Source organism: Petaurus breviceps, unplaced genomic scaffold, assembly GCF_028583685.1.
Source record: "Petaurus breviceps papuanus isolate PSGF00001 unplaced genomic scaffold, PetGlider_PUasm1.0 76, whole genome shotgun sequence".
NCBI lineage: Eukaryota > Metazoa > Chordata > Mammalia > Diprotodontia > Petauridae > Petaurus > Petaurus breviceps.
In genome coordinates, this window is record NW_027186473.1 from 55229300 (window position 1) to 55250915 (window position 21616).

The 21616-nt window shown below is 35.1% G+C and overlaps 1 protein-coding gene across 2 annotated transcripts in view; it reads right to left on the reverse strand.

Annotated features, from left to right (window-relative positions):
* Window positions 1-21616, reverse strand: part of LRBA (LPS responsive beige-like anchor protein) — a 737508-nt gene that overhangs the window by 597189 nt on the left and 118703 nt on the right. For both annotated transcript variants that reach the window (XM_069105500.1, XM_069105498.1), the window contains exon 18: window positions 17613-17743. In XM_069105500.1, the coding sequence (XP_068961601.1) occupies window positions 17613-17743 (131 nt within the window). The remainder of the gene's footprint in view (window positions 1-17612; window positions 17744-21616) is intronic.

Sequence of the window (21616 nt, forward strand, 5' to 3'; positions counted from 1 at the left end):
CTCTCTCTCTCTCTCTCTCTCTCTCTCTCTCTCTCTCTCTCTCTCTCCCCCAATCTGCTTTTCCCAAAATGGTGCAGTCTACTTATGAACTGCTATATTTTCTTCTGTTTTGCACTCTACTTTATTTCTGGGGACACAGGGTTATTCATAACTCAAAGACAGAATCACTGAGAGAATTATATACAATGGACAAGGATAAAGAGAAAGGAGAGAGGAGGGAGAAGGGAGGAAGGAGGAAGATGGAAGAGGAAGGTGAGAGGAGGGAAAAAGGAAGACAGGAAGGAAGAGGGAAGAGGAGGAAAGAGAAAGAGGGAAGAGAAGAACAGAGGAGAATAGAGGAGAATGGAGGAGAAAAAAGGAGAAAGACAGAGAGGACTTAAGCTTATAATGAATAAATAAATCACAAAAATGTGACTAAAACCAAATGTAAATTGTGACATGAAATACAAACTGCATAAGAATTCAAGAAAAATAGTTATGCATCCTACATATTTCTCCATAAAATAGTCAATAATCATATATTAAGTGCCTACTATAAAAGGATTCAAAGAAAGGCAAAAGACAGACCTTAACCACAGTCTAATGGGGGATGTGAAACCACCCTATACCAACAAGCTATACGCAAGATAAACTGAAGATAATCAATAGAGCGAAGACATTAGGATTAAGGGGGTTTGGGAAAAGCTTCATGTAGAGGATCAGATCTTAGCTAGAAATTGAAGGAAGTCATAGAAGCCAGTAGGCAAAGATGAAGAGGGAAAGAATTCCAAGTATAGAGGACCATCAATGAAAATGTCTTGTGATGGAATTACATCTCCTCTTTTCTATAAATAGAAAAGTTCTGGAGAAAAGACATGTATGTAAAGGCATGATTTATAAATAAAAATATATATTAATATATTTATAAAAGTTTATAAATATATTAAAAGAGTTGAGAATAAAAATTGCAAGGAGATACAATCACATAATTACAACAATTAAACAATTACTACATAATAGCTGAAGAAGCAACAAATCCTAAGGGAAAGATAGGCAGTAGTAGTATGTTTCAGGCAAGTCAAATTATCACCCACATCTGAACCACAACCTCTCCTCATACCCAGAGACAGCCCTGAATATAAGAGCCTTGAGGACAGCAGAGTCCATTACATCACCCCAAAACCACTGATCCTGATTCCAGATATCATATGATATCATCATATTGAGGAAGGCACTCACATTCCTAAATACAATAAACTGCTGACCAATTGCCAACAAGTGATATGTAAGAGCCCTGAAAGTAGCAATATCCTACAGACTATCCATCCTGCTTCTAGCCAAGGCATTAGCTATTATCCTGGGAACCAACTCTGGTGGAAGAGAGGTCTGGCAATTACATCTGCTCCAGCCAAATCTACCGTAGAGAGGATCTCATCATCAAAGCCCTTGATATGATTCCATTAAATGGTTCAACACTGAATTCATCAGTGGAAATAACATTTAAGAAGATACATTACCATCTGCTGTGCTGCTGGACATTAAGGACCATGGGATCTTTCTGTTTACTCATAGTTTAAACCTTCTATATGTGTTATCTCCCCTATTAGAAAGTGATTTCCTTGTAAGGAGAGACTGTCTTTTACTTTTCTATTTGCATTCACAGTGTTTTGCACATAGTAAGCACATTAATAAATGCTTTTTCTTTTATTTATTCATAAAAATGGGATTTAATTATGTTTATAAATAAGCTGATACAAAAATAATTAAATGCCTTTGAAAATTTTTGTTTTTTTGGTTTAATGAGAGGAAAACATTTATGTAGAGTTCTTCGCTTTGAGGATCATATTTAAGGGATGTGGAAAAGCTGCAAAGGGAGCAGAAGACTGTCAGCTGAATACCTAGAAGCACATCAGATGAGGAATGGTTGAAGAAATTTTAAAAATCATTCACACCATAAAATTTCAAAAGTATAAACAGCATAGCACTTGGGGTCATGAAGAGTCAGACACAACTGAAAGGACAGAACAACATATAACAATTGAATATTCTACTTCAATTTATACCACTACAATATTCATGGTTCTTTTCTGAGCCTATCTCCCTTACATCTTTACATTCTTTAAACTTCTGATCACATCATTTTACAAGGGAATTCAATTATTTCTATGTAGACAGGACTTACTACATGCATGAACAGGTAATTCACTCAACCTACTTAGGACTCAGCTCATCATCTGTAAAAAGAGAAGGTATAGAATGCATCCCCTTTTCATCTCTGTCTTACAAAATCTCTCACCAAAAAGGAATAGAAAAGATTACAAGAGATAAAACGAATAATTTTAGTTACATAGAATTTTAAAGGTTTTATACAAACAAAAGCAATCTGCAGGCAAAGGGGGGGCGGTGAATCTTTGAAGTGAATTTCTGTGATACAAGCTTTATTTCCAAGATATATAAGGAACTTAGTCTAAGTTTGCAATTAACAAATGAACAAAACATATAAACAGATGGTTTTCATAGGAAGTCAACCAGTCAGTCAATAAACACTTATTAGTCAATAAACACTTTCTATAATGCCAGGGACTGTGTAAGAGGTGGGGATGTGGGAAAAAAGTCAAAAGACAAGCCCTGTTTTAAAGGAGTTCATGGAGGGAGGGGTCTGACAGGGAGAGACAACATGCAATCAATTATTCATGAAAAATTTATGTGTAGGATAAACTGCAGATAATCAACAGATGAAAAATTCAAAGTTAAAGTCATACATAACTGTACCCATATGAAAAAATGCTCCAAAACTTTTATAGAGAACTGACAATGACATGTGTTCCCTACCTTCTGACAGAAAGGTGAGGAACTCAAGATTCAGAATAAAATTTATCACATTTGTAAAAATGGCACATGTGGGAATTTATTTTGCCTATCTACTAGAAAGGATTTTTTTTCTCCCATAGGGATAGGGAGAAGAGGGAAAAAATTGCTTACTAATTTAATTTTTCAACTTAATATTTTCTTAATTACAATACATTACAGTGTATATATTTTGTGCTTATCTATTTACATGTTGTCACCCAACCATTAAATGGCAATTTCAATGAAGACAAGAACTGTTTCATTTCAGCACCTTGCATGTTGTAGTCATTTAATCAATGGTAAATTACTGAATTAAATATGTGTGTATGTATGTACAGTTTACAACTGCACTGTCTTTGGGACACGCTGTATACACATACCACACACACATAAAATCACCAATTATGCATGTGTAGTATGTGTATAATTATGTAGGTATATACCATATCATATATATGAATGGGACAGATAGATAGACAGACAGACAGACAGATAGATAGATAGACAGACAGACTGTTGTTCATCCTTTTTTTTGAAGAGGACCAGTGACATCATAGGGTGATGGCTTGACTTCTACATGAATTGGATTTAAGTGAGACAGTAGGGCTAAGTCATCCACCTTGTTCTCTCTATTACAGAGTCATCAAAGTCCAGTGGCAGTCAAAAGTCAGGACAACTGGTGATATCCCAGGATGCAGTGGATGACTTTGGTTTTTTTGATGACCAAGCTCTAAGTGTTCCACAGTGCCTGCTTCAGCCACCATCATGGCCTTTGGAACAAACTCCTCTCATCTGCTCATTCTCCTGGAGGAAGTCTTCACATGATGGGGATAGACATCCCCCCAACTTGCTGACAAGTTTGAGATCTGTAGGTTCCTCTAGAGCTAGTTTAGCCTTGCTGTTGAGACAACTTTACCAGGGTGTAGCCACTGTACATGTTAGAGTTTCTTGGAGTCACAAGTGAGATATACAAAAGCTAAAAGATATAAAAGGTGTCCCAAAACTCACAGTGCAGTTTTAAGCTTTAATAGCTTATGGTTCAGAAGATTGTGGCCTGAGGTGATGCTTGGCATAGACTGGAAAGTGACAGAATATGGTGGCAGGAGATCTGAGAATGGAGGAAAGAATTGTTGTTCATCCTCCATCTTCAAAAGCTAATGATACCATGATTTTAGGGGGAAGGTACGATGTGTTTGGCTATAACTGATCACTCCAATACGAGTTCAAAGGCACCACCATGTCAGAACATTTGGGATAGAGATGTCTCTGGGCTTTTACAGCTCACATTTCCTTTGTGCTTCTGCAATTATGCTTTGCTCATAGAGCACAGAATGTTTTTTGATTCAGGAATGCCATGCTGGGCAGTCCTTTGCCAGTATCTCCCATATCTCACAACTTATATTAAAGTTCTTCAAAGAGACCTTGAAAGTGTCTTTGTACCACTTCTTCTGACCACCATGTGAGTGATTACCTTGCATACAAATTCTCTGTAAAACATTTTAGGTAAGTATACATTTGGCATTTGGGCTATGTTTCCAGTTCATTGGAACTGTGCTCTCTGTAACAGAGTTTGAAAGTTTGGAAGTTCATCTTGAGAAAGGATCTCAGTGTCCTGTACCTTACCTTGGCAGGTAATCTTCAGAATCTTCCTAAGACAATTCAAATGGAAGTGGCTCAGTTTTTTGGCACAGCACTGATAGATTGTCCAGGACATGAGGGCAAGAGATCCCAGAGCGAAGGAAAGAGTATATTAAGCTTAAATAGCTTAAAACTGCACTAAGAGTTTTATTAACACCTTGTATAAGAACATCCTTTATAATTCTGAAAATCACAAGGACATAATAAAATAAAGAACATAAAAATAACTTTACCTTTATAAAATACTATAAAAAATAATTTTAGGGACGGCCAGGTAGCACAGCGAATAAGAGCACCGGCCCCAGTGTCAGGATGACCTGGGGATCGAATTCGGGCTCAGACACTTAGCACCCACACAGAAACACCTGGCCATGTAACCTTGAGCAAGTTACTTAACCCCAATTACTTTAAAAAATAATAATAATAATTTTAGTCATCAAGCAATATTTATTTATAATCTATTAGTTGTTTTTAACTATAGATCCAAAAACAAAATTTATACTTTCTCTGTCCCTCAGAGCAATTCTAGCCTAATGAAGAATAATCAAAAAGTAGAATATACAAATAACTGAGGAGGGAGGGAAGGTTTCACAGAGAAGGTGTCATAACTGAAAATAACAAATAATCCCTATTCTGGGAAAACATTCCCTCCTCATTTCCAGAAGATCAGTCCACATGCTACTTCTTCCAGGGAGTCTTCTCTAATTCCTAGAGTTTTACTGCTTCCTCTTCCCCTCCCCAATTCAATTTTTAAACTATATTTATTTGTGAACATGTTGTATTACCTCACTACAGAAGTAGGTTATTTGATGGTAAGGACTTTGTATCTCCAGAGTCTAGGCTGGAGCACTGTTAAGAGACAGCAATAAGAAAAGAGCCCTTCCTGGTGATGGAGGCCAGTCTGCTTGTAGGAACAGAGGAATATTAATTTCTAGATTAGTCAGAAAACAGGCTTAGTGTCTCAGAATATAGAACAGGTTTAGTCTTCTAAACAAGACTAAAAGGGATGGTCAAAATAACTACTTCGAGCAGAAGAAAAACACATTTATATCTGTGTCTTTTCTCAGTAAAGTATAAGATGAAGTTCTCTAAGAGAGAGCGCAAAGTAGAGGAGGGCTGAAGATAAAGGAGTAATTTTGAAGGAAAGCAAAGTAAAACAAAGGAGACTAAAAGGATTGCAGGGCTACAGTGATGGTATGGGCAATATTGGATAACATGAATTTGTAGTACATACATATATAAAATTGCATGACATAAACAGAAGTAGGGAGAGAATTTGAAACTGAAAATAAAACAAAACTGAAAACCTAAAAAAAATTAAAAGATTCAAAGAGAATAAATGGTTGAACTTGTCATCTCTGAGATCAAAACTTCAAAACTGATGAGAAAGAAAGAATAGATTTGGAAAGGATTTAAAAGGGGAGCAATTAAAAGTCAGAGTGATGATAAAGAATCTAAGAGGAATGAGATAAATGGCAAAACTACAGAGCAGGGCATTCATATCAGATGAAGTAGTTTCAGATTTCAAGACTACAGAAGTGGACTAGTTACTAGGATTACAGATCTAGAAATGGATAGGACCTTGGAGAGTCAACCTCCACATTTTATGAAAGAAAAAACAGAACCAGAAAGGTTGTAACTTTCCCAAGATCACACAGGTGGTAACTGGCTGGTCTTGCCAGATCCTCAGCTTCCAAATCTCCATCACATGACAAAGGAAAATGAGAGACTGTCCTGACTCAAGACAATCCAAAGTCACAAAAATGGCCAAGTGATAGATCTGAGATTCTAACCTAGCCCCTTGCCTCAACATACAACACGACAATGTCTTGAGATTGGAGGAAGCTGATGAGCTGAGCAGGAGTGTGGATATGGGAGTTGGTTAGGAAATAAGAATTGGGTATATATATTATTTTTAGATGTAATAGTAATATAAAAAAGAAAAAGTATGTATTTAATAGCAAGTTCAAGCTGGATTAAGACCTGAGTTTGGGGGGTGGCTAGGTGGCTCAGTGAGTAAAAGCGCTGGCCCCAAAGTCAGGAGGACCCCAGTTCAGTTCGGGACTTAGACACTTAACACCCACACACACGCACACACACACACACACACACACACACAAAAACTAGCCATGTAACCTTGGGCAAATTACTTAACCCCAACTGCCCTCCAAAAAGGCAAAAAAAAAAAAAGAGCTGAGTTTGAATCCTGCTTCAGACACAAGACAAGCCATTTGATCATGAGCAAATTATGCGATCACTTTGAGCCTCAGTTTTCTCATCTTTAAAAAGAGGAGAGCTACACTTGCATTACATACCACATAGAACTGTTGAAGTAAAACATGTGCATATTCTTAAAAACTACATGACAAAAAAACAACTATCATCATTATCCTCATCTCCATGCACTCCCATTCTTCAATGGCAGATTTACTACCATCACCAAATGAGATCAAGAACAATGATACATGATCTGTGATAAACATTTATCTGAATGAGTAGAAACAACTACCCATTTTCATAATGAAAGACTGACATTTTAGTTAGCATTCTACATAAATATTAAGCCTAAGTATCTGAAAGCAATAATGAATCAGAAAACAACAGATGAATATAAAAAAATAAATGGATTTCTCAATATATTCCATCTAAAATTGTATCCTGTTTTAGATATGACAATAAATTTATAAGAAAATGCTCTAAAATTAAGGAAGGTCTAATTGAAATTTTTCTTGAAAAGAACACAAGAATAACACACATAAACAACTTGAATGTATACTTACTTGGCTATGTACAACTTAAAATACTGAAGCATGCATGGAGTTTTTAATTAGTTATACATTTTTACAATTTAGATTTTTTAAAATCTGCATAAATTCATTACAAAAATAATTTTTAAATAATTTAAAATTTTCTAAAGAAAAATGTTAACTGATCTTTATGCAACTAAAAAGGCTAGTTCAAACACGTGGAACCAGAAAAATTAATCTTGTCCTTATCCTTTCGCTGATAAAATGGCTCCTTCAAACCAACAGTTTTATAGGTATTCACAAGAACATAAAAGAAAATGCAAATAGATCATATGTCTAGCACCCTTTCACAGAAACATTGTTTATTCAAGGTCTCCAAGTACCCAAATGCACGACCTAAACAAAAAATATCATTAAAATTAATTCTAATTTCTAATTCCCAAATAATGTATCTTCATATATTAACATTCTTTTTCAACTACCACTCAGAAACCATGGAGCAAAAGATGAAGGAAGGAAAAGTTAATCATTTACATTGGCAATAGATCAAATACAGGCAGAAAAACAAATAAAAATGTATTTCTAAATTTTTAATGTTATTACATGCAAAACAAGTAAATTTGTAACCATTAATGCATAATAAGTTGGACATAAAACCAAAAGTAATTATTTTCAAAAATAAAATAAAAACATCTTTTTGCTTAACAATGATATAACAAGAAATAAAGTAGAACTTGGTCAATTCCCCCTTGTAACCAAACATTCATTTTGGAATACTAAATTTTGAAAATAAGCAGACAGCAAGATTTATGATTTATGAATGGATAAAATGCCAACCACATGATATAACTGAAGAACAATGTAATTAGAAGCAACTCCACACAAGAGACCCAATTTCAAATCCCTCTTGAGGCCCTTAACAGGATTGTAATCACAGCCAAATTAAGTAACTAAGTGCTAACTATTTGATAGTAGTTGTGCTAGGAACTGAGGATATAAATACAAAAATGAAAAAGCCCTAACCTTCAAGGAGTGAAAATTTCATCATGGGAGAAAAGATATGTATTATGTAAGTATATTTATACATATACAAATGCACACACATAACATTCACACAGACACACACAAACTAAATACAAGATAATTTAGGAAGACAAGTTGCCAGCAAGTGGCGGTATCAGGAAAGGCTTCATGTAGAAAGTGGTACTTGAACCAAGTTTTAAAGAAAAAAAGCGATTCTGTGAGGTAAAGTTAAAGATGGAGTACATTCAGGTATGGGCTTAAGTAATCTAAAATCTGAGTCTTAGTTTCCTCATCTGTAACATGGCAATAAAAAATTGACACTAGCTCTCCTACAACATAGTATTAAGGAAAACTACACTGCAAATAAAAAATAGTAATAGTAATGATGACAATGATGATAATAATAAAAATGACAATAATAATAACAGAAGAGGCAACATGGTAAGTAAAGAACCTGTCTCTAATTCAGGAAGACCTATGTTCAAGGCATACACAAATCTTGCCAATCACTCAACTTCTCAGAGTTCTAGGGAAACTTCTAACACCATAAACTTGAAAGAAGCTGCCAACTTTCAACAGAAGTAGAAATTTCCACAACCAAGGGTCCAGTCTTTATCCCTAGTAATCCCTACTATCCCTAGTAATAATAATGGCTACCATTTATATAGCACTTTTGACATTTACAAAGCATATTACATATAGTATTTTGTTTGGTCATAACAACAACTTTATGATGTAAGTGCTATAATTATCCCCACTTTACAGATGAGAAAGCTGAAATTAAGAGAAATTAAGTTGGCTTGTCCAGGGTTACACAGATAGGAAGTATAAGAGGGGAAAATCTGAATTCAAGTCTTCCTAACAATAAGTCCAGCATTCCATATACTATAACTTCACTTGGATAGTTCCAACTATATTACAGTAGTTGTTTGAAAAGAGTAACCAAATCTTAATATGAAGAAAATTCATTACACTTGCTATTAAAAACCAGTCGCCAACTTGAAACATTTCCTTTCTCATAACTTCTACAATATTTTCTTTGTAACACTTGCCACATTTTGCTTACTTCCACTACTAGATTATAAGCTCCTAAAAGGAAGAGAATCTTTTTTATTTATTTCTGAATCAATATATTAATGTCAAATAAAGTGGCAAGGACACTTTGAAGAAGTTTAAAAGTAATTTTAACTCAGTTCAACAAATGTTTAATATGCACTTACAGCTGAGGATCCTAGTTTAGTAGAAAGTAATAAGATTCTCCTTGATAAGAATTTGTTTTTAATTCCCAGATACTAATGAAACAGACAGACGGATGGACAGACAGAGACAAAGAGAGACTGGAGGAAAATAGGACACAGCAGTGGACTGGCTCAAAATGGAGATAAAAAATTATTCAAACATTAACTCAATATTTTGTGCCTGGATGGTGATAGGAAAATGGTGGTGCCATCAGCACAAACACAGAAGTTAAGAGGAGAAGTACATTCTTGGAGGGAAGGTTGAGATCAACTTTGGAAAGGGAAAGAAAGATAAGTGTGGTGGAAAGCTGAAATTAAAGAGGTTCAATATACATTTGGAAATTTGAGACTGGACTTCATATACAGAGTTATACAGGAGAAATTATACTTCAAATAATAAGAGTGAATGAAATGTGAAAGAAGAAAAGTCTGTAAGATAGAAGGTACAAAGTCTTAAGAGGACAAACATGACATAAAGGGGAAAAAAAACCTCAGGTTATCAAAATGGAATAATCAGAGAAAGGAAAAACATTATTGAAGACAAAGATGAATTGTTCAAATGCTGTAGAAATTCCAGAAAGCTGAAAACTAAGAAGTAACCATTGAATCTATGAATTTAGTCATCACTTTCAGGTGATCTTATATAGAATAGCTTATTAATACAATAGAAAGTAAATTGCAACGAATATACAGAATAAGAGGGTATTAAAGAAAGAAAAAGAATGTGGATAACTTCATCTAGAATTTTGATGGGGAAAAGGCCATTTTAATTAAATTAGGCCAATTTAATTAAAAAATATTAAGTAATCACTTACTTTGTGCAAGGCTCTATGCTATGTATTGAAGAGTAACATGATCAAACCTTTTTATCCTAGCAATACTATTTTGACAGGTATCAAAAAGATCATTGAACGGGGAAGGAAATAGGGGCAGAGCTAAGATGGTAGAGTAAAAGCAGAGACTTGCTGGAGCTCATCCCCAAACCCCTCCAAATACCTGTAAAAATGAATCTAAAATTCTAGAGCTGCAGAACCCACAAAATGAAAACACATCTCCAATCTAACACAGCCTAGAAAGTCGACAGGAAGGGCATATTATGCCAGGCTGGGAAAGGAACACAGTCTGGCATGGGGTGTGCCAGGTGCAAATGAGGTTGAAGCAGGTCTCAGGGGACTGAATCACTGGCAGCTGGGGCAATTTCCACACTTCTCAACACAAAACCACGGAGAAGAGCATGGAAGTTAGTGGGGAAACTCTGTGGGATCTGGGTGAAAAAGGAGTACATGGTCCAGCCCAGTCCTGAGGTGGCAGTGGCAGCAGTGGTTGCTTCCGGAGCTCTGGGCCCACAGACAGTGGGGGATCCAGCAGCTTATACAAAACCCCAGAAGCCTAGGACAATACCCCCACCCCCTACCCTCGGCTCCACTGGAAACAGAGTGTTGCCTTGATAGGAACTTTGAAAGTCAAGTATTTGGTGGGGAAGATGAGTAAACAGCATAGATAAAGCAGACTGTAGAATCTTACTTTGGTGACTAAGAAGATCAAAGCATACAACCAGAAGAACACAACAAAGTCAAAGCTCCTAAATCAAAAATCTCCAATACAAATTGGTCACAGGCCATGGAGGAGCTCAAAAAGAATTCTGAAAATCAAGTAAAAGAAGCAGAGGAAAAATTGGGAAGAGAAATGAGAGTGATGCAAGAAAATCATGAAAAAGGAGTCAATAAGCTTGCTAAAAGGAGACCTCCCCCCCAAAAAATACTGAAAAATATAACACCTTAAAAACTAGACTTCGGGGCACTAGGTGGGGCAGTGAATACAGCACCAGCCAGGGAGTCAGGAGAACTTAAGTTCAAATCCACCCTCAGACACTTAACATTTAACTAGTTGTGTGACCTCAGGCAAGTCACTTAACCCCAACTGCCCTTCCCCCCCTTCAAAAAAAAGAACCCCCCCCCCAAATGAAAAGCCAGACTAATCCAAATGGCCAAAAAGGTCCAAGAAAAGCCAATGAGAAGAATGCCTTAAAAATAAGAATTGGCCAAATGGAAAAGGAAGTCCAAAAGTTCACTGAAGAAAATAATTCCTTCAAAATTAGAATGCAGCAAACAGAAGCTAAAAAAGGGAAAGGAATAAAAAAGAATAAAAAAGAGAGATCAATTGGGAAGGTGTTACAATAGTTCAAGGGAGATGAAATGAAGACCTTCTAAATGACAAGGGATAAAGTTTAGAAACAAAGTGACAGACTCAAAAAGAAATAGCGACTAATTGGATATGGAGGGGAGGAGGGAGCCAAAGAAGTCAGGACTAACTTCAAGATTTGTGACCTGCTGAATCCCCAAAAGAAACTGGGAAGTTTGAAGGAAACACAGGTTAAGGGGAAAAGATAATGAATTTCATTTTGGACAGCCTGAATACACAGAACAATACAGGTAGATATGGCTAGCATATAGTCTCACATAAACAGAACAATGATACTACTGATGAAGGATGGCTCACAATAGGTTCAGCAGGAACTCTGATCTTTTTCTAAGACCAGAAAGCCTGCGATTCAGTCTTGAAAGAATCCAGCCCAAGCCAACTTGGAGTCAGAGTTGTAAAAGTTTATTGTATGCTTTGTAGCAGGCAAGGGTCCTTACGGGACCTGAAAGTTTATTGTTCAGCTGTACAGAAGGCAAGAGTCCTTTAGGGGACCTGCAACCTTAAAGGGGTTGAATTAAGATTTTTATAAAATGATCCATAGTAGAACCCACGACAATTATGCTAACTAGGTGATTAAGGGTGGGATTAGGGAGGAGTTAAGGTGGGGCCAGTGTTTAAAGGAACATGCATTTTTAATGTAACTGCACAGGCTTATTGCCCATGATTCACTGGGAAAAAAGCCCAAGGGGGGGCTACCTGGAGGTGTGGTTTTAGGCTTTAAAAAGTCACTTAGTCAGCTAGCGGTCAAGGGCTGACTGAGAAGTGACTGAAGGCTGTTGCAGTCTGCCACTTATCAGTGTCATGTTTGACAGGATTGATGTCTGGGAACCAAGGCTCTTAAGGAGATAACCCATAGATAGGGTCCTGAAGGATTCATTGAGGCAGCCAAGGAGTCAAACTAGAGATAGGGTACTGAAGGATTCATGAGGGCAGTGGGACACTATACAAGGGGAGATAATAGTTGCCTAAGCTGAAATGTTTACCGATACTTTTGTGAAGGATTGATAGGTGTAGCTTGTTACTGTTCCAAGCTGAGATAAACAATTCATGAGTTGTTGCTAGGCAGAGTTAATGCTCTGAAGCTGGGGGTGGGGGGGTGGGGATTGGGGGGGTGGGGATTTCACAAACTGGTTTTACAGACTGTTACAAATATAGATCCTAAGCACCCCATCACTATGAGGCAGATACTACAGGTATTATTATCCTTATTTTTAGATGAGAAGAATGAAACTCAGAAAAGCTTAGTAACTTGTTCACAGTCACATAACTATTAAATGTGAGAGCTAGAATTTGAACCTGTAATCTATCCATTATACCAGTATGGCTGCAATAATCAAAGTCACAATTACAAGATGAGAAAAAAGCAATAGTTTCTATGAAAAGATCTATGAATTTTTTCTAACTACAAGTTCAATATGAGTCAATGTATGGAATGCCAGGAAGAAAAAAAAAAACTCTAACTCAAGCTCAGAGTACTTTGAGAGAAGAAAATAAAGGAGTCTTGAGGTCATATCATTATGATTGGCTCAAGAAACCATTTTGCTCAGAAGAAGAATTCATCATTTGGAAACCTTACTATGCTGCAAGATTACTCTGCCTGGTACTTATGTCTCATCAGTAGCCTCTGTCCCTCTGATTACATAAAAGGGGGGGGTACAGAAGGTGTTTAGACTTTTGGGAATGAGAGAATAGGGGAAGGATCCCTTAAATGGATATAGAAAAAGAATATTTTATATTCATGGCTAAATAAAGCTGAGCATTATTACACTAGGAAATATAAAACCAAAAAGCATTTTTATAAGAATTATCAGACAAATTACAGGTTCCAGAAAAAATTTACTAATATAGCTACTTTCCCCCAACATTGACTATTTCCACCTTTTATCACCTTTTCAATATGCTGGCATAAAATGAAGCCCAAATATTTTTTTCAATTGCAATTTTCTTATTACTACTAACTTGTAACATTTTTCATATGACTGTTGAAAGATTCTACTTTTGTATTTGAGAACTGTCCATATTCTTTGAAAACCCAGCTTTTGAGGAACAGCTCTTAAATTTCTATATCTAAATAAATTGCCTACATATTTTGGATATTAGACTCTTATCAGATGTCATATAAAGAGGTTTCCCTCATATGTGATTGTCTTTTCTTATGCTTATTGAAAAGGTTTTCCTAGGGGCGGCCAGGTGGCTCAGCGAGTAAGAGCACCGGCTCCAGTGTTGGGATGACCTGGGGTTCAAATCCGGGCTCAGATACTTAGCACCCAGAAATAACTGGCAGTGTAACCTTGAGCAAGTTACTTTACCCCGATTGCTTTAAAAAAAGAAAAAGGTTTTCCTTGTGAAAAAGGCTTTTATATTTTATAATGAAAATGGTCTATTATGTCTATTGTTTGCTCTTCTAATGACTAGTTATGATTTATCTTTCTTCTTTTTTTCCCCCAGTTTGACCCCTCCCAGGCCTCCTCTTTACTGATATCAGGTGAACTCTTATTCTGCCTGCCAGGGTTCCCCAACCACATTCCCAAGTACCTACTGAGGTCCAGATGACAACATTCCCTTCCCTTACACACACAGAGGCTAGCTGTATGCTTGGGGCTGGATGCTTAGGGCAAGGTTGGGACAAGGGGGTGCTGAAAAAATAAAACACCTTGCATGATGTCACTTTGAAGTCTGAATGTTGCTTCCTTTCAAAATTCTCTTTTAAACTTGCATATTTCATAGGAATTTTAGGATGCCAGAATGTGAAAATAAACGATAACAAAAAGATCATCAAGTCTTCATAAGTTTTATAGATAAGCAAACTGAAGGCCCAAGAAGCTAATTTACCCATATAATTTAATGGTGTATTTGCAATGTATTTATTTGTATATATGCTTTACCTTCCCAGCTCCCAAACAAGCTGTCAGCTCCCTAGGGGGAAGTACTATATCTTAATGATGTTTGCATTCCAAAAGCTAGCACGTTGTTCACAAAGGAGATGCTCAAATTTATCTAATTAAAATTCTCAGAGATGAATGGGTCTTTTTTTTTTTTAAAGATAAACCTCCATATTCTTACATTTAATTTTATAGTGCATTTATTTGAGATTGAAAATATTTAAGACATAAAATATGCTGTTAGGAAAAAATTCATTAATGCAGGTTTATATCAAAAGTATAACCCATATTCCTAAGCTATCAAAGTCCCTCTTAGTAACTTGGTCTCACTCTTCAGAAAGACAGAGCAGCTTAAATTATGAAGAGTACAGTTAAAAGCAATTGGAAGATCCTATTTACTCTGTCCCATAAAATGAAATTAAAGGGCAGTAAATTTAGAACAAGAGAAAAATATTTTACTCAGTGTACAGCAAACCAGTGAAGTTATAACATTTGCTCTAGGAAGTCAGTGAGGCATATACTATTACTAAATTAAAATGAACACAAAACGACAGTTTTATAGCTATTAGTAGCATTTGCCTCTTGACCAATGAGAGGGGGACATAAGGACAGCGAGCATATTCATTTATTCCTAGACAGCAAGCTTGCTAATAAATGGGAAGAAAAAAAAAAATATATATATACACACACAAACACATATATATATAAATAAATAACACTTATCTTACCTGAAAGCATCAGTTGACCATGGAAAATGAGAGTTTAAGAAACTATGAACAGTAAGGAGAGTAAAATTAAAGGAATTTTTGTTTCCTCTGCCCTATAACCTCTCACTAAGTATAGAAAAAGGAAAAGCTAAAATTGATTCTGGTTTCTTACAGCTAATCATAATATTTACTGACTGCTCAGGACTCCTCCACTAGAAAAAACTACTATGCATTTTGTTCCAAATTGCTAATGATTATTTTTGGAGTAGAGTGATATGCTGAATGTAAAAATTTTTGGAAGTGGGGAACGTAAAACATATTTACAAATAAATATATTGCAAGTACAGCATTAAATCGTATGGGTAAATTAGCTTCTCAGCACTTGATTTTCTCATCTATGAAACTTGTGAAGACTAGATGATCTTTTGGTTATCTTATATTTTCACATTCTGGCATCCTAAAATTCCTCCAAAGTATTATTCAAGTTCAAAAGAGGATACTGAAAAATGCTGAGATAACAAGAAATAACACTGCTTTCTGATAAAATATATTATCACTAAGTCTCAATTATAATTTTGAAGATGAAGGAATGAACCAATTAATTTCTATGTACACTTCTGATTCTGGCTACACTTATTTTATTTACAAATATTTTTTTTCAATTTTATACAATACAGACTGACTCTTTTAGATGATTTTTGATAGCCAGTATTTACTTATCAATTCTTCCCCTAAACAAAACTGTGAAAAATGTATAACTTTCAATTTAATCTGATTTTTACACACACACACACACACACACACACACACACACACATATAATCAACATCCAAAACCACAAATAAGCTAGATAAAATCAGAGAACCCTAGGATATCACTTCATACTTATCAAGCTACCAGCGCCGCTAAAAAAAATTAAAATTCACTGTTTGAGGGGTTATAGGAGCTAAGGCATGCCAATTTACTGCTTGTGGAACTATGAATTATATCAATGTTTCTAAAAAGAAATTTGAGTTTTCAGGAAAAGTAAGATATTTATGCCCATTAGCCCAGAGATTCCAAGGTCGGGACTAGAGCCCAAAGAAGTTACAATCAACAAGAAACCTTAAATATGTACAAAAAAAAGTTCACAGAATAATTTCTAAAAATAAAAATGTGAAAATAATGGTAATAGCTAGTGCTTTAAAGTTTGCAAAGTACTTTACAAATATTATCTCATCTACACAACAACCGTAGGAGGTAGATGCTATAATTATCCCCATTTTACAAATTAAGAAACTGAGACAAATTAAGAAAATAAGAGATTTGCCCAAGATCCCACAACTGTAGTGCGCCTGAAGCCACATTTAAATCAGAACATGATTCTAAAACCAGTACTCCAAATCCACTGTACCCAGCAAGTAGGGAATAGGTAAACAAATTACGAATGTAATGCAATACTGTTATGTTGAATGGTAATTATGAACAATTTAAAGAAACATGAGAAGGCTCATAGAAAGTAATACAGAATGAACAAAGCAGAAGCAAAAACACAATATATACAATGATGGCAACCATTTGAATAAAGTTAACATGGAGAGTGCAAAAAATCCTGACCAAACATAATGGTCAATATGCCAAGGTTTAGGAACACATTAAATTCTGTTCATCAGTAAGTGAACATTTGAATAAAAATATATTTTATAAAAGAGATCACATGTTTGTTCTAAAATACCAGCTGCATCAAAGAAAAATATATAAATAAAATTTTAAAGGGAAAGGAAAGGGTATTCATTACTACCTGTCTAAGAAATGGGAGTTTAAGAAACATGTTAGGAGATGACAGAATAAGAAATGGTCCCAGCAGCATGCTGCTAAGAATTTCTCTTCTCTATTCCTATTCATGAAAATTGGCACAACAAGGAAAATAAAGAAACCAGAAGCTCAAAAAACATATTTCTTGGTGCAAAGAATAAAAGATTGTACTTTACAGATGGTTATATCAATATGTGAAACCTCTGAGCACATAACACAGAAAGAAAGTAGCAAAAGCATTTTGCCAGCAAACCACTGAATCTGAAATCATCTCCAAACCAAGTAGAGAATAAAAAACTATCACTCAACAGTACTTAATTAAAATCATTTTAGAAAAAAATATGTTATTATACATTTTATTAGTTTTGCCTGTTACTTATTAAATATAGTAACAATAAAAAAAGTTTAAAATTAGCCAACAATCAGCACAAAGGAAGACAAAAGCAGCTAATATAATTATCAAAGAAAACTTAAATGATGTTGGTGAAATGTTAGTTTAATCACCAACATCTTAATACTCATTTTGATTAGTTCTTTTTTCCACTAACTCACCAGGAGATGCTCCCACCAAGTCTGAGGCCTGATTAGAGTCAACTGAAGAAACCACACTAACAGCATTGGCAGGCACATTTGTAGTAGCAGAAGGTGAAATAGTAGGTTTTTTTGGTGCAACAATGACACTCCTGTAATAAAGATGAACAAGTAAGTCACAAATACACATGTCAACCCCTTTCCCTCAAATCCTAGCTATATTAAGAACCTATACTTTTATGCCATAATACAAATATAATAATAATAATAATGCCAACTAGCTGCCTCTAGATAGTTAACTGGTGTTATTTCAATGTTAGTTAACATTGAGACCTATTACTTCTAACTTTTCTTTCTAACGTTCTTACCTAATGAATGCTTACAAATCACATGAAGCTTTTAGAATAATAATTTTAGAAAAATATAGTAATTTATTTTATTGCTTCCAATATTTAAACTTACATTTCTCCAACTGGTATTTACTTTAGCAGCTAGATATGGCTAGGATGGCCTTTATTTTAAAAATGAAGAATCTGAAGCCCACAGGTAAATAGTTCTATCAGGCTGAACTGGGTAAATAAGGTACAATACTATTATCTGAACCTAAGCCCTCTGACTACAAATACAGGACTCTTCCCACTTCTTAACATACTCTTTAGATGAAACAATAAAAAAAGAATGATAACTTTTAAAAATATAAAAGAAAACATTTAAGTTTTTCTTTTAAAAAAAGTTATCCTTGAATATAACACGAATTTTTTTTCATGAGATACCAAACAAACCCGGAATTTTTTGAAATTTCATATAGAAGAAATCTGTATTACATCTCAGAAAAAAAAGCTTCAGTGACACCTGAACAGAGTCAATACCATAAGAATTTAGTGTGAACAGAGTTCAAAATTCCAAGACTAATTTGATGGTTAGGTTTATTTAGAGTACAGTAAACCAGAAGTATCAAAATGGATGCAAAACGTTATCAAATTAAGGAAATATATCTTATTTGTTTTTAAGAGACAGGTATTTATAAAGCACTAATTTTAATTACATTATAATATATCATGTCAAATATCTAAAAGACCTTGTTGAAGCCATTTTTAATTGAACTTGCCTCTATAAACATAAAAAAAATCCAGCTAATGAGGTAAAGAGAACAGCTGACATATAATGCTCTCCCACAGCAGTGCTTACTTTTAATTACCTGGCATTAACCATAATCTTAAAGTCTTCAACATTCAAGTTATTTAATCACATCTTTTGCTGACAGTAGAGTAACTGTAAAACAAAAGTACTCCCATACCATCTTTAATGTATTCGGTATTTACATAAAATTACTTAGATATTTAATCCTAATAATCATTTCTAAAACATAAATCTTTCTCTTCCAAAAGCACTTAAAATATGCTTTTGTAACTTTCAGAAGGAAACCTACAAGACAAAATATATTCTGTTTTACTTCAATCCCTAACACATGAGTAGGCACTCCAGCCAATTAAATCAAACTCTTTTATGCTAGGAGTAGCTAGCTATTCAACATACTGGGGAGTGGTAGGTGTCACATCATTATAAGGGTGACTGCCAATGTTAACAATACATTAAAAAAATGGTTGTAAAAGCCACCTGAGCACCTCAAGTCAAAAAGTACTGTAAATAGGTGCTCATTCCCCAATATACATTTTTGTTCCTACTAAATGTATTTTTAAAAATCATGTGCCATTCCCATTATTTTTATTCTGAAAGTAAAATCTCTGTTTCAGCAAATTATAAGTTATGGAACAAAGAACAAAAAAATTTAAACAACTATGGGAAATCAAATGCAAATGTTTCCTCAGTTCTTGTCTACTGAAGGAGCCATTTCTCATAGTTAATTGTCAACTTTCACATAGAATCATTTCACAATATTCAAATTAATAGAAGGAGATAATAATGACAAACCTATAGGCAAATAATTCCAAATCTGTGTATATTGGACTTGGCAAACTTGGTTTTGAAAAATAACTCAGAATATATTCTATACTCTCAAATACATTTAGGTTTATTAAAAAGGGTTTTAGTCTCTTTAAGTATACAGAACTGCTGGTCAAATTATTTGGCACAAAATTAGCATTTATTGCTAAAATCAAGATGGTCACTTTTTGCATTTACTAAATCTAAACAATAAAACAAAGGTAAACAATTTTAAAAATATGAAATGTCTCATTGGAAAAACAACTGACCTTGAAAACAGAACAAAGAGAAATAATTGGAGAGGTAATTTAAGAATTATTGGATTATCTGAGAACCATGATCAAAAAAAGAACACATATTTTAAAAAATCATCAAAGAAAACTACCCCAATATCCTAGACCAAGAGGGCAATATAGACATTGAACAAATCAACCAATGACCACCTGAAAAAATTCTAAAATGAAAACTCTTTGGAATATGAGAGTCAAATTCCTGAGTTCCCATGTTAAAAAGAAAATAATTCAAGCAGCTAGAAAGATACCATGCAAATACCATGGAGCCAGAGTTTAAAACACACAAGATTTAACAGCTACCACAAGCAGAGAACTTGGAATATGATATTTCAAGAGACAGGATTATGACCAAGAATCACCTAACCAGCAAAACTGAGTATAATACTTCAAGGGAAAAAAACAAAAAAGGTATTTAGTGAAATAGACTTCCAAACATTATGTATTAAAAGACCAGAGCTGAATAGAAAATTTGACTCTCAAATACAAGACTCAAGGGAAAAAGAAATTATAAGGAACTCAATAAGATCAAACAGTTTACATTGCTATATAAGAAGATAAAACTTGTAACGTGTAATTTGGTACTTAGAAGTATTCTATATAGTCAGAGGGAAGAGGAATGAGTTGATTATGTTGAGACGATGTAAAAGAAAATGGATCAGAGTGAAAAAAGATGCCCTTGGAAGAAGGGAGAAAGGAAAGAAAGAAAGGTGGACATTATCTCACATAAAAGAGGCACAGAAGAAAATATTTACTGTGCAAGGGAAAATGGAGGGGAGGTGGGGGCGGGGCAGAGGGGAACAAGGAGACAAGCAACACTTGAACCTCATTCATATCTAAATTAGTTCAAAGAAGGAAGAATACACATACACACACACAAACATACATGTGTAGGCGCATTCATTTGTATATAAAAATCTATCTTAATCAATAGGAAAGTAGGAAGGAAGAGGGAAAACAAAAAAGGAGGGTTATAAAAGTGAGAGCAGATAAAGGAAGAAGTCAAAAATAAAACTTTAGACAAGAAACAACATAAAAAGGGAGAAAGAAGGATAAACAAAATAGGATGGAGAGAAATGCACAGTTAGTAAAATATGGACAAAATTGCATAGAACTTTGTAATTTGTAATTACAAGTGAATTGTGAAAAGTGAAATAAATTACAGGAAGAAACAGACAGTAAAACCAGACTTGTGCTAGACCTAAACCTTCCCCATTGAGGGCTAGATAAATTACACTGTAAGATAAATAAGAAGTCAAAGAGATGAACAGAATCTTAGAAAAGTTAATATGGCAGACCTCTGGGGGAAAATGAATAGAGGGGTGGAGGCAAGATAGCAGAATAAGATGAGGAACTTGCTTGAGCTTTTCCCCTAAACAAGTCCAAATACCTACCAAAAATTACTCTAAACAAATTTTAGAACTACAGAACCCACAAAATGATGGAATGAAACACATCTCCAGCTGAAGACAGCCTGGCACTCCAACAGGAAGGGTGTATCGCACCAGAGTGGGAGTGAAACTCCTTCCCAAGTGAGCCATGCCAGAACAGACAGTACAGACAGGGTTAGAGCAGATCTCAGGGAACTGAATCACTGGCAGCTGTGGCAGTTTCCAGACTTCTCAACCCACAATGTCAAAGACAAAGTAGAAAGTCAGTGGGAAAATTCTGTTGGACCTAAGTGAGAGAAGAGCAAGATCTGGCCCCAGCCCAAGGGCAGAAGAGGTGTCAGTAGCCATGGTGGTGACTGCAGCAACGGCAGCAGCTGCTTCTGTTCCACAGATAGTGGGG